Source organism: Mus caroli, chromosome 4 (assembly GCF_900094665.2).
Source record: "Mus caroli chromosome 4, CAROLI_EIJ_v1.1, whole genome shotgun sequence".
Taxonomy (NCBI): domain Eukaryota; kingdom Metazoa; phylum Chordata; class Mammalia; order Rodentia; family Muridae; genus Mus; species Mus caroli.
The window spans coordinates 87,078,233-87,091,651 of record NC_034573.1 but is presented as its reverse complement, the minus strand read 5'-3'; the positions used below and the strand labels follow the sequence as shown (position 1 = coordinate 87,091,651).

Here is a 13,419-nt window from a genome sequence, read left to right as displayed (position 1 = left end):
AAGAAAGAAAGAAAGAAAGAAAGAAAGAAAGAAAGAAAGAGAAAAAAAAGAGAAAGATTGTATGGAATTTAAAAGCTTCTGCAGAGTGAAGGAAACAATCAGAAAGATGAAGAAGACACAGCTTAAGAAATGGGAGAAAAATCTTTGCCAGTTAAACATCTGACAGTCGATTGATGTCCACATCTGTAAAGAATTCAAAACATTAAGCATTAAAAACCCTCAAATACCTAATCAGGAAGAAGGCTAATGAACCTGATCTGGAAACCTCAAATCCCCATTCAGTAAGGAGGTTCATGAGATGTGCAGGCACTTCTCAAAAGAAGAAATTCAAACGGCCAGTGAAGTTTTGAAAATATGTTCAGCATCCCTAGCCATCAGGGAAATGCAGATAAAAGCTGTGTGGGGATTGTCCCTCACCTCAGTTAGCAGAATGACTGCCATTAGGAAAACAAATGACAGGTTATGTGGGGATAAGGAGAAAGCGTGATCCTTTCCCCTGGGAGCTGGAGCACAAATCTGTACAGCAATTATGGAAATCAGGATGGGGGTTGTAAAACAGAATCTCAATTAGTACTGTCATCTAAGCTGGGTGTGGTGATTCGTTCCCATAATTCCAGCACTTAGGAGGCTGGGACAAGAGGATCATCATTGGTTTGAGGGCAAACTGGGCTAAGGAGTGGTTTCAAGGCAGTCTGAGGTCCAGAATGGGCCTCTGCCATACACAAAAGCAAAAAGTAAAAGAGTAGAAAAGTAACTACCATGTAATACAGCTATGTTAATCCTCACAAGGCATGAATCTGCACACTACGTTTGTGGCTGTCACAATAGCCACAATACTCACAATAGCCTAGATCCATCAGCAGAAAAATGGTTAAAGAAAATGAAGTAGTTGTGAAGAAGGATAAAATTATAACACTTTTGGGAAGGTGGGTGGGTGAATCAAATATGGTCAGACTGACAAATACTTTCTGTTTTCTTTCCTATATAGTGTCTAGGTTTAAACATGAAGATGTATGTATGCATGCATATATGACATGAAATGAGAAGGGTAGCAACATGGGAAGGAAAGAAACTAGCAAGGGTAGATGTGGAGGAGGGGCCAAGTCCTGCAGTGATGGGGACAAATATAGCAAGGAACATAATATATATGCATGCAGATGTCATAATGAAGCCCACTATTTTGTGTGCTATCTAAAATAACTCTTACGGGAGTGGAGAGATGGCTTAGTAGCTAAGAGCGCTGGTTAGTCCTCTGGAAGATCTGCATTTAACTTCCAGTATCCACATGGCATCTATCAACTGTGGTAACTCCAGTCCCCAAACACTGGCAAAAGAGTTCAGATTTCCATGAGTCACTGGTATAAGAAAGTATTACTGGGGGACTCTGGAGCTGTTTCTCCTACATGGACTGAGCAAACAGAAACAGCTGCAGCAGACAACCTTGACTTTGGGGCTGAGGAGGACCCCGTGGCAGGTAGTGTGTCCAAAAGGTAACTCTAGCCCGTCATTCCATGGCTTCAGATTGCAAATAGTCCCCATTCCACATAGCAAGTAAAACTCACTGAGCAAGACAGGCAAGTTTCAGTATTACAGTGAACCTGCAGCTTCTAATAACCACTCTAAATCTAGAAAGGCTTAGACACAAAACATTTTTAAAGAAAAGAGGTTCTTACTGCTCTCATAAATAGTAAATCTGAATATGAAAAATTTCCAAAGCAGATTTTTTTGTTTATAAGATTGGGAAGACTCATCCATCAGTCAGCACCCATTGTAGATATGTAATAATGATAATCCTTAAAAGCTATCCTATAACAGTTTAAGCCCTAACAAACTTTATTATTCTTGTTACTAATAAACAAGTCCATAGCAAGAATAGATTGTATCATGGTCTTGCCCAAAGCCCAATGGGCCCTTCCAGTGTAATACTGTAGGACATTAAGATGACTATGTGGACACTAATTAGCCTCCAGTCCTTATGAACTCTAAGGACTTGAATGGAAGTTGTGGGCAAATGTGGGTGAGGTGGGGCAGCCCAAGTTACTTACTGTCACTAAGGGTCCAGGCCCTGAGTTCTTCACTCCACTCCCCCTGCGCCTTGGTGTTGACTCTAGCTCGGACTGTGTACTGCTCCCTGGGGACTAAGTTGCTCAGTAGCACCGAGGTCAGGTTCCCAGGCACTTTGATGTTCTGCTGATCACTTGTTGTTTGCAGGGATCGCCTCTCAACTTCCACATAAAATTCATCTTCTGAGTTTGTAAATATCGGTTGCCAAGTCAAATTTAGAGCTGTCTGGCTTTTTGGCAGGAGACTGAGACCTCTTGGAGGAGGGAGTCCTAGGAGTGACCAGAAGATGTTTATTGTCATGTTGGACAGAAGTAATGACAGCTCCAGAGGGCAGCTGCACAGAATGATCTCCACTTTTAGAATAAGATAAAACACTCACAAGCCCAAAACAAAACAAAACAAAAACAAAACCGTAAGCAAGCAGCCATGATACTTCCCCTGATCTTCCCCTCATAACAAAACAGCAACTCTTCAAAGCAATTTTTAATATGCACTGGGGAGTTTTAACATAGGAATACAACCTCCCTGAGGCAACATGAGTGACTTTTTCAAGAGCCTTTAAAATGTCTATGTTCTTTGGCCTTAACACCTGACTACAAAGGATTTATCCCGAGGAAAGAAATATTCCAAAGGAAGATGAAAATATTTGTGCTTGCAGACATTCCTTACAGGAGTAAAGGGCTAAAGGAGGGCAAGCCTTCATCCTTTAATGAAATTATAGAGCCATCCCAAGGACTACCATCAACAAATTAGAAGAGCTCAATAAAAATGTTTATAGTATTATGGGTAAAAACTCTAATGGGAGCTTCCTCAAAGTCAAGCCTACAATTGAAAAAGGAAAGTAGAGGGGCTGATGGAAATGAACACAGTGGGTTTTATTTCAATACCATTTTGAGGAAGACGTTTTCCAGCTTTAACTGTCAGCAAGGCGATTTCCAGATATCACAACTGCTATGGTAAGGGGCCAGCCCTAGCTCCCACAGTGCAGGATCAGCTAGAAACACCTGTTGTCTGGCCACAGTTACTCAGGAACCTAGTGTGCCAGAAAAATTGCCAAAAGAAATAATATGGGATTTTTAAATTAGAGAGATAGGGACATCTCACTTCTAGTTTGTAATCTGGGCAAATTTATAACCTGTAAAATGGCACAACTAGACTGATCTTCCAGACACAGAAGAATAGACGAGAAAATGGGCTGAGAGGGCTTGGGAAGTCTTAGGAACTCTGCCAATATTTGTTCCTTCCCACCTTTCCTTTCCCAGCCCGTGTCAATAAACAAAGGAAGAATATTTCTATTTTATTAATTGCAATTAATGACAGAAATTGATTGATAAGTTCCAGATAGAAAGTCCTTTCAAAGCATGGAAAAAACAGCCTTCTTTCCTGATCTCAGGATGGTGGCTTTATCACCACTAGAGGTGAAACTTATCTGTAGAGTGTGAGAACATTTTAGATCATGACAATGTTTTACAAATGGTGCTCATAGTTCACGAACAATTAGACAGTGCACATGCGGTATGAGAGTCTTACATGCAACATGGTCTAATAGAACTCATATTTAAAGGGTATAAAAACAACCTTCCAACACTTTATATAGAGTATGACATTAAAAAAATAGCCGGGTGGTGGTGGCGCATGCCTTTAATCCCAGCCCTTGAGAGGCAGAGGCAGGTGAATTTCTGCTTTGAGGCCAGCCTGGTCCACAGAGTGAGTTCCAGGACAGCCAGGACTACACAGAAACCCTGTCTCGAAAAATAACCAAAAAAAAAAAAAAAACCAACCAAACAAACAAACAAACAAAAAAACCCCAAAACACCTAGAATTTGAAAAAGACTTTAAATTCTTAGCTAAAGGGGGAAAAAGGTGTCCTGCAAGTCTACCCACCTCTAATTGTTTGTAAACCAATGAGGATGAGCAGTTGGGCAAACATTTGCCTGGTATTTTGCTAAAGGTCTTCTTATGGCTCTATCACTACAATCTAGGAAAATGCAGAGAGGTGAGGTCTATCCCTTTTGCTAGCCTTTAGAGTTTGAATCCCAGCATAAGCCACCCATGGTAGATATGTAGACAGCTTATGAAGAGAACTCAGGTGAGTGTCAGAAAAACCACTTGTAAAATTCCTCACTTTTTGATCTGGGTAACAAGAGGAACTTCAAATGCAGCCATCTCTACTCTAGCCTCCCTTTTGGGACACTGAAGTGGAAACTTAAGGGTTCTTTGGAAAGTCAGTTGGATCGTGTTTTGCTGGGGCAAACACATGAAGGAATGTTTCATTGAAGCAGGAGAGAGAAGGATGTGATGAAGGATTCTTTGCTAACAACATGCATGTATTGGTTCACCTGGTCTTGCATAATTGAGCTGCATTTGTCAGGACACTACAGAGAGAAAATCACCAAAAAGCCTTTGGTGGTGTGCTGCAGTTTCTTGCCTGTTCCACGGGCCTATCAGATGCATGTGCTGAGGTAAGACCTGGGCTGAGGACACATGATGTTTGGAAGATGTAAATGGGACTCCACAAAGTGATGGAGAGAGAGCTAGGCTAGCTGGTATGGCCAGCTATGCAACACTTGTGGGTCTCATGTCTTCACTGATCTTTGCTTCACTGAGAGAGGCACAGCCAAGACATCTCCTGGTGTTCCTCCTGGTTCCTCCTGCTGACTCAAGACAAGGTTGAGGCCTGGCTGTCTCTGCTAGGTTGTGTCACTGCTGTTGCTCACCTGACTTTACTGAACTGGACTGCTGGTGTATCTGTGAGGTGTTTGCAAGTGGATCAAGTTGCTGCTGCTTGCTAACCTGTGAACTGAACTGCCAATTTCTAGACAACACAGACAGGAATTGCTCCAAATAACCTTTCTAAACAGGTCTACTTTCTCCATATCCTTTCTTTTCCACTACCTCTAGTGGGTGGTGGGCTACAAAGGAGGTTAAAGCATTTAAGAACCATCATTAAAATAAGGTTTGAAATCGATCTGGAGGTTACTCAGAAAATTGAAAATTGAAGACCCAGCTATACCACTCTTGGGAATATACCCAAAAGATGGTCCACCATGCCACAGGGGCACATGTTCCACTATGTTCATAGCAGACTTATTTGTGATAGCTGGAAAACAATCTAGCTATCCCACAACAGAAGAATGGATACAGAAAATGTGATTAATTTACACAATAGAATACTACTCAGCTATTAAGAATGAGGACATCCTGAGTTTTGCAGGCAAATGGATGGAACTAGAATATATCATCCTGAGTGAGATAACCCAGACTCAAAAGAACGTGCGTGGTATGTACTCACTAATAAGTGAATATTAGCAAAAAACAAAAACAAAAAACAAAGGCTCAACAAGCTGAAGTGCCCAAGTGAGGATGCCTCAGTTCCACTTGAGAGAGAGAAGAAAGCAATCATAAATGGTGAGGGAGGGAGGGACTTGGGAGGGAAAGTTGATGGGGAGGGAGTACGTGATCTGGTATTGGGTGAGGGAAAAGGACTGAAGCCCTGAGGGCCTGCAGAAAAAATGTATACAGGCAACCTCAGGAAATGGGAGATTGGGGGGATCCCCCAGAGTATACCAAAGACCTGGGATATGAGAGATTCTCAGGACTCACAGGGAGGGAACTTGTAGAGCCCACCACCAGCAGGAAGACAGGACATCAAGTGAGGGATGGGGTTGCCATCCCACAGTCACACCTCTGACCCATAATTGTTTTTGTCTGAAAGAAATGGAGAAAAGCCTGAAGAAAAGAAGGTCCAGCGACAGGCCCAAAGTGGGATCCAGTTCAAGGGGAGGCTCCAAGACCTTACACTATTACTGAAGCTATCCCACAAAAAGGGATCTATCATGACTGCCCTCCAAAAGACCCAACAAGCAGCTGAAAGAGTCAGATGCAGATATTTGCACCCAACCAATGGACAGAAGAAGCTGACCTCTGTTGTTGAATTAGGGAAGTCTGAAAGAACTTGAGAAGAAGGGCGATCCTATAGGAGGATCAGCAGTCTTAATTAATCTGGACTCCCAAGATCTTTCAAACACTGGACCACCAAACAGACAGCATACACCAGCTGATATGAGGTCCCCAACACACATATAGTAGAGAATTTCCAGGTCTGTGTTCATTCAGAGATGATACACCTAACCCTCAAGAGACTGTTGGCCCCAGGGAGTTTAGAGGTCAGATGGGGTGGAGGCATCCATGTGGAGACAGGGTGTGGTGGGGAAGAGGTGTGGGATATGGAGCAGTCAGAGGTTGGGAGGGGAAGGACGGGGAATGGATTATGGAGTTGTAAAAAATGAATTATAAATAAAATTAAATTAAAAAAAAGAAAGGACAAAAAAATAAGGTTTGAAAGAATTAAAATGACAGGGTATAGTTACCCAGCTTTGGCTTTTCTTTTTTCTGCAAAGGATCTCAGAATATGTTCTCTTCCCCTCTCCTGGCCTCCATGGCCTTCCCACATCAATTAAAATGTAAACAGTACAAGTGCCAGATGAATTAAAACAGCAAGCATCAGCAAGATTCAACTGGTGGGAAAGGAGGAGCTTGAGATTCCCTTTCCACCGACCCCTGGAGGACTCGGAAATATTCCATGAGGCCTCTAAATGCATCCTGGCTGGAATGTATTCTGAGGACTGATGGCGGTGCTTCTGGTCTGTGGAGTGTTTTATGTTCTGGCCATGAATAATTTCCATGTGAGTCAGTTGTGACCTTCCTCTCTTGATCCAGTCCTGACCTATGGGGGCATGCACCGCCTCTGAGTGCAGAGCGATGACAGAGCAGGTACCCCTTCCTCTCAAATCCCAGAAACTTTTATTCTCTCTGTGGAGTTTATGCTAATTTTTATTGTGATGGGTTGCCATATCTTACTGTCACCCTAGAAGCAATTAGAGAGTTTACAGAGAAATGGAGGTCAGAGTCCACATGAAGTGTAGAGAGACAGTGGAAGTATTAAGAAAGTATGAGATAGCAGGAATCCTGGGACTGTACAAATGAAAGAGGATCTAAGGAGCCGGGTAGGGGGTGGGGTGGGGTGAGAGTCATGCTTGCAAGGACTACAAACCCCAGCATCAGAAAGGCCCAAGAGAGCCATTAAGATAAAGCATCTAGGAACCAAACAACCAAAGCCCAAGAACTGTAACTTAGCTGCTAGGCATTGGTACTTTAAGCCCTGGGCAATGAACTTCTGTCTTAAGGGGCTAGAGCAATAAGAGCTTTGGGACTTAGAGCTTACGGCTTCTGTGTTTGGAAGCTAGTATAGTTTGGATACAAACTGTCCCCTGAAGAGCTCATATACTAGAGACTTGGCTCTTAGAGGGCCGTTCATCTTTTAGACATTCTAGAGAAGCAAAACTTAGGGAGATGATTAACTTATTGGATGTGGGTCCTTAGTGGTGGTTGGGTACTTAGTGGTTGTTTTGGTACCTGGTCCTTTCCTCTATCCTGCTCTTCGTGTCTACCATAAAGAGAAGAAGATCCCTTTGCTACAAGCTCCCTCCACCAGTATGTCCTGCCCACACAGACAGAGCTGAAGGACCATGGATCAAACCATCTGAAACCATGAACCAGAGCACACCTTTCCTCCCTAAGTTGTTGTCTTGGAAATTGGTCCAAGTGACAAGGACACCTAAACAGTTGTGACTGGCTACAGAACACACAAGAACTTGCAACTATAAAACACTCATCAGGAGATAGTAGCAGGGTGACTAAACACACTGAACAACTCAAAGGACCAGAGGAAAATGTCATAAAGGTCACTCTACTATTTCAGAGGAGGGCACTGAGTGGCAGAGAGCTGGAAGCCAGGTTAGCATCGAGGAGTCTGCACAAATTGAGAACTCCTCTACTTACACAATGCGAGGCCACTGAACACCACCAGTAAATCAATATTCTATGAGGCATTACTCATACATGTAAATCAGTACTCCAGAGGCTGAAGCATAAGAATTATGACAGATAGAGGTCAGGGTGAGCTATATTGTGAATTCTGGGCCAGCCTGGACTGTAGAGTAAAGCCTCATCTAAAACAAACAAACAAAACAAAACAATAACAAATAAAAATAAAAAATAAACCCACAAAGCCACAAAAACAAAACAAAATAACAAGAAAGGAAGAATGAAAGAGAGAAAGAAAAGAAAGAAAGAAAAGAAAGAAAGAAAGAAAGAAAAGAAAGAAAGAAAGAAAGAAAGAAAGAAAGAAAGAGAAAGAAAGAAAGAAAGAAGGAGAGAAAGGAAGGAAGGAAGAAAAAAGAAAGGAAGGGAGGGAGAAAGAAGAAAGAAGAAGAAGAAGAAAGAGAGAGAGAGAGAGAGAGAGAGAAAGAAAGAAAGAAAGAGAAAGAAAGAAAGAAAGAGAAAGAAAGAAAGAAAGAAAGAAAGAAAGAAAGAAAGAAAGAAAGAAAGAAAGAAAGAAAGAGAAAAATACAGGAAGGATAGAAAGAAACAGAGAATGATGCTTCTATACATATTATCTAAACCATGTGGACCAAGGCCAGCAGCAGCATTAACCATCTCTGGGGAATGTATTAGAAACCATAATTGTTGAACCATAGCCTTGCTTCAAACCTATTGGGTCAAAGGTTCAGTGCAGATGGGGCTGGAGAGATGGCTCAGGGCTTAAGGCTTCTGTTCTAAAGGACCCAGGCTTGATCTCCAGACCCATATGATGGTTCACAACAGGCTATAATTCTAGTCCAGGGGGCTCTGAAACCCTCTCTGACGTCCACAGACACTGCATGAATGACTTGTACACACATGTATACATGCAGGAGGTCAGGGGAGTGACATACACACAAAATAATAAAAAATATTTTTAAAAAATTCTGGCCGGGCGTGGTGGCACACGCCTTTAATCCCAGCACTCGGGAGGCAGAGACAGGCAGATTTCTGAGTTCGAGGCCAGCCTGGTCTACAAAGTGAGTTCCAGGACAGCCAAGGCTACACAGAGAAACCCTGTCTCGAAAAACAAAAAACAAAAAAAAAAATTCTGGGAATAAAGTCCAACAACTTATTTTAATAAACTCTTCTGGTGGTTCTGATATGTCCAAACCACTGACTTAGCAACAAGAAGGTAAACCCTGAAAGAAATAGCTTTACATAGAAACCGTTGCTGATAGGAAGTACGGCTGGGGGAGGAGGAGGGGTGGAGCTGAGGAGGACTGTTCTTCAGACAAAAGCCTTTCCTTCTATTTGATGTTTGAACTATGGGCACAAATTACTTTGAAAAATAGAAATTATTTTTTAAAAAATAAATAAACTTGAATTTCTGAAGCATATTTGTGGCAGAAACCTGGAGTGGCCCCATGGAATGGAAACAGGAAGCTGGGGGGTGGGGCTGATATACAGAAGTCAAGGTTCAACACAGTGGCTGCTAAGTAAATCTCAGGGATGTCCTTGCCTTCCTGAAGGCTCATCTGCTTCCTCCCCTGTCCCCCTGAATGGCCACAGTCCCCCTCCCCCAGGGAGACGGACCAGCAGTCCAGCCCAAATAAAGGAACTGTTTGGCTTGAAGTATCGAGTCTTCCTGTCACTTTCCCAGCCATTCCACAGCAAAGTCCTTCCACCTCCATCCCCACCCACCCACTCACCCAACACCACCCTTCCTGGTCTTCCTTCCTCTTTCCTCTTCCTCCCCCTCCCACCCAGCTCAGGAATAAATGTCTGTTGGCTTCAACTGACCGATAGACGCTGTTGTGAATCGTCTCACAGGCCCAGGATGCCCTTCTCCACCCTCTCCAGGACGGGCCAGCTGCACACACAGCTCGTAGTCAGTCCGCGGCTCCAAGTAGTTGAGAGTGAAAATCTCATTTGTCACTGGGAAGAGAGAAAGTTCGAAAGCTTCAGCATGCATCCTGTTATGTTCTGTAAACCAGAGTGGCTGCCTTTGCAGTGCAAACTAAATTTTTAAATTTTTAAAAAGCAGTGTCTCTGTGAAATAAAGAGGTAATTCCATCTTCAAGGATGTACAGTTTCCAATGTAAGAGAAATTAAGACTTGGAACAGGTATTTCCAGGTTTTGGGTATATGCATTAGCATGCATATTTCTAGGTCTTAGTATATATATTAGCACGTATATTTTTAGGTTTTGGTATATACATTAGCATTATATTTTTAGTCCCTGGGTATATATTTCTGCTCTAGCACTTTTGCATTTTCATTTGAAAAATTAATCCTAACAGATCTACCTCATAGGATGCCATACTTGGGGGCTCAATTAACATAATATAAAATGTTTGTTATTTTCATTGTTTTCAAGGACATACACTGATTACAATCTAGTTGTCTAGAGACAAAAGGCCCAGAGGTTTTTGTTTAATGTTACCAGACAATGGATCTCTAACAGTCAGACTCCCACAGTGCAGAGCTCTGGAGTCCCTTAAAAACCTGCTCCACCAATAACAGGCATGTGCTTTTCTCTTAAATATTTGTTTTGTCCATCTTTTCATCTCTGTCTTTATAGCTATGGATACTGCAAAGTTCGAGTTCTGACTTACCTTATAAGTTGTTAACTGGCAAAAAGAAGTGAGCTATGCTTAACAGTGCTTAGATTACTCTTCATTATTAAGGCCATGTTACAAAAAAAAAAAAAAAAAAAAAAAAAAAGCCCCAACTATTGATATTAAAACAGAAAAGCCAGAAGTTAACCTTAGATCCTTGAGATACTAAATTTGGGCTGTATGTACAATGGAATATGAAGAGGTCAGTAATAGATAGTGTCACTTTATTCTGTGTATCTAATTCAGCGGCATCATGAAGTCAGGCCCATTTTTCTTATATTATTTTTAGCTTTGTTTATTTGTTTTTTATGTAGGGGAGTGTGTTTTACCTGTATACATAAATATATAATGTGGGTGCCTGGTGCCCGTGGAGGTCAAAAGAGTAAGTCAGATCCCCTGGGACTAAAGTTTGGACCGATTTGAGCCACCACAGGGATGCTGGAGATTGAACCCAGGTCCCCTGCACGAGCCAAGCCTCCTTTTCCTTAGTTTTCATAATATTCACAAATTTCTACGTACGGTAGAACAAAGGAAGTCTAGGGGAAATAATTTAGGGAAGCTAGGCATAATTTGATGAAATTGGGAGTAGCAGAATCCACATTGCCCACTAGCAGGGCAAAGGTGGGACTGTCGGCAAGGTGGCCCCTTTAAAAGAGCATGAGCAGTTGACAATGCTCTATTTGTTTTTAACTTACTCTTTAAAACTTATAGTTTTACATTATCACGCAGCAAATACAGCTAATATATGTTTTAAGACACATTTACCTTTTTCATGACATTCACAATCTTTTGTCTCAGTTACAGCATTTTTCCTCCGCTGGGAGGGGCTGGCAGCTCTCATCACAATACCCGCTCTCTTCCCTACCCTAAGTGCAATCCTGTCTCCACAGACTAAATTTTTCCAGGGTCAATTTTTTTTTTAAAATAAAACCCTCTGTGTTCAGTGTCTTCAGAATGAGACAAGGTAAGAAACAAAAGGCGGGGTGGGGTGTGTCTAACACAGAAGAAATAATTGCTCTCAAGATTCAGGCAGATTAAGTACCTCAGCCTTTCCATCATGGCCCTAGACCTTCCTGTTCCTATTGTATAATCATACTTTCCACCATGGCCAGATGTGGTAGAGTTCTACAATCATGACTGGTAGTTCAGAGGCCTGAGAAGAAATGCTACATAGATGGTAGCCCAATGTACGGCTACGTCTGTGTGTCAGAGTGCTCAGTGTTATTAAGCAAGTCATTCCTAGAACTTTCATGGCTTCTGCATGTACCAAAATTTTCTTATGTCCTTCTATTAGCATGGGCTGATATATCAGGGTAGGGGACTTTGATATATAGGGGACATCTTTTTTCTGGTACTAGACTTCCAGTTGGTGCCTTTTGCATCCAAACCTTACCTTGGATGTATTTCCAGGCCTGATTGACAGGTTTATAGAAAAGCTTCTTGGATTTGATGGGTCCATCCCCAAAGTAAGGCTCAGAGCTGATATTGATGATAGCAAAGTTATGTCCAGTGTCAATCACATTTGGGGCATGCAGGGGCTCTGGAAGAACTAAATGCAAGTTTAGCAGTTAGAGTCATTCTTGAGCATTAGGGGTGTGCTATTGTTTAATCTTGTAGCTAGCTCTCCCGAGAGTTTCGATTCAAGCCTGTCTCCCCACCGCTATCCCTGCTTTAAAATGATTCCTTAAAAGAGCCCTCTCGCACAATCCTTCAGTGGGTGTTGATTACATGAAGGCATAAAATCTAAAATTTGTGCCATGACTCAGCAGACCCCATCACTGCTTCAAGAAAATGCCCTTGCTATAGTGCAAGAAGCCTACCTTTGTGCTATAGTGCAAGAAGCCTACCTTTGACAGAAATGTTGAAAGGCTTTTCCACCATCCCAGCCACTGTGTTCACACTGCAGACCCAGACTCCTGAGTCAGGAGGTAAGACTCGGTTGACAGTGAATATGGCCACTGAGAAACGATCTGTATAGTTGAAGTCATTTGGCTAGAACAGTCAAACACACCAAAAACTATTAGAATTTCTTGGGGTACTTATACACAAAGGCTCATAACACATACTTCAGCTCATTGTTTAGTGGGAAGTTTTCTAGGAGAGACTGAGGAGCTAAGTACAATGCTAATATAATCACTGGCTTATTTCCAAAGCTATTGTAGCAGCCCTGAAAGTTTGTATTGGACTGGTGCCCTCCCAGATCCTGCTGTTGTATTTGTGTTTGAAAGTGTCAAATAAACACTTACCAGCAAGGAGTTTAATTCTTTTAAAACTGCCCTGGGTAGCAATTTTTCCTTTTTTTTTTTTTGATATGGTAGAATGGAAGGACAAAGTAGCTTCCTGCATATTTGAGGGGCTGTTAGGAACAGGGCAAAGGGAAAAGACACATGGATCTAAAGACACATGGAGAGCCGGGCGTGGTGGCGCACGCCTTTAATCCCAGCACTCAGGAGGCAGAGGCAGAGGCAGGCGGATTTCTGAGTTCAAGGCCAGCCTGGTCTACAAAGTGAGTTCCAGGACAGCCAGGGCTATACAGAGAAACCCTGTCTCGAAANNNNAAAAAAAAAAAAAAAAAAAAAAAAGACACATGGACACTTTTGTCTACTTCCTCAGATACTTAACCTCACCCATCCAGTTGCCTTTTGTACAAACATGGGACAGACAATGCTAAACAGTTATGAGCAGAAGACCAAGATGACAGCTGAATTAGAAGTTCCAGCAATGGTCTCTTCACAGAGCAATAAACCCAAAGAGCTATCCACTCACCAAAATGCCTTCGAGAGAGCTGAGGGAATCAAGTGAGAGAATCCAGTGCTGACTTTTACCATGAAAATAAGAAAAGGTATACTGTAGAAGGAAGAAGGTAAACTTA

The 13,419-nt window shown here is 42.2% G+C and overlaps 1 protein-coding gene across 2 annotated transcripts in view; it reads right to left on the bottom strand.

Moving 5' to 3' along the window:
• The window catches only part of Tek (TEK receptor tyrosine kinase), a 116,766-nt gene that overhangs the window by 29,681 nt on the left and 73,666 nt on the right, over positions 1 to 13,419 (bottom strand). For both annotated transcript variants that reach the window (XM_021160928.2, XM_021160929.2), the window contains exons 9-12: positions 12,395 to 12,539; positions 11,941 to 12,096; positions 9,730 to 9,864; positions 2,046 to 2,333 (exon numbers count right to left, since the gene is read on the bottom strand). In XM_021160928.2, coding sequence (XP_021016587.1) covers positions 2,046 to 2,333; positions 9,730 to 9,864; positions 11,941 to 12,096; positions 12,395 to 12,539 — 724 coding nt within the window. The remainder of the gene's footprint in view (positions 1 to 2,045; positions 2,334 to 9,729; positions 9,865 to 11,940; positions 12,097 to 12,394; positions 12,540 to 13,419) is intronic.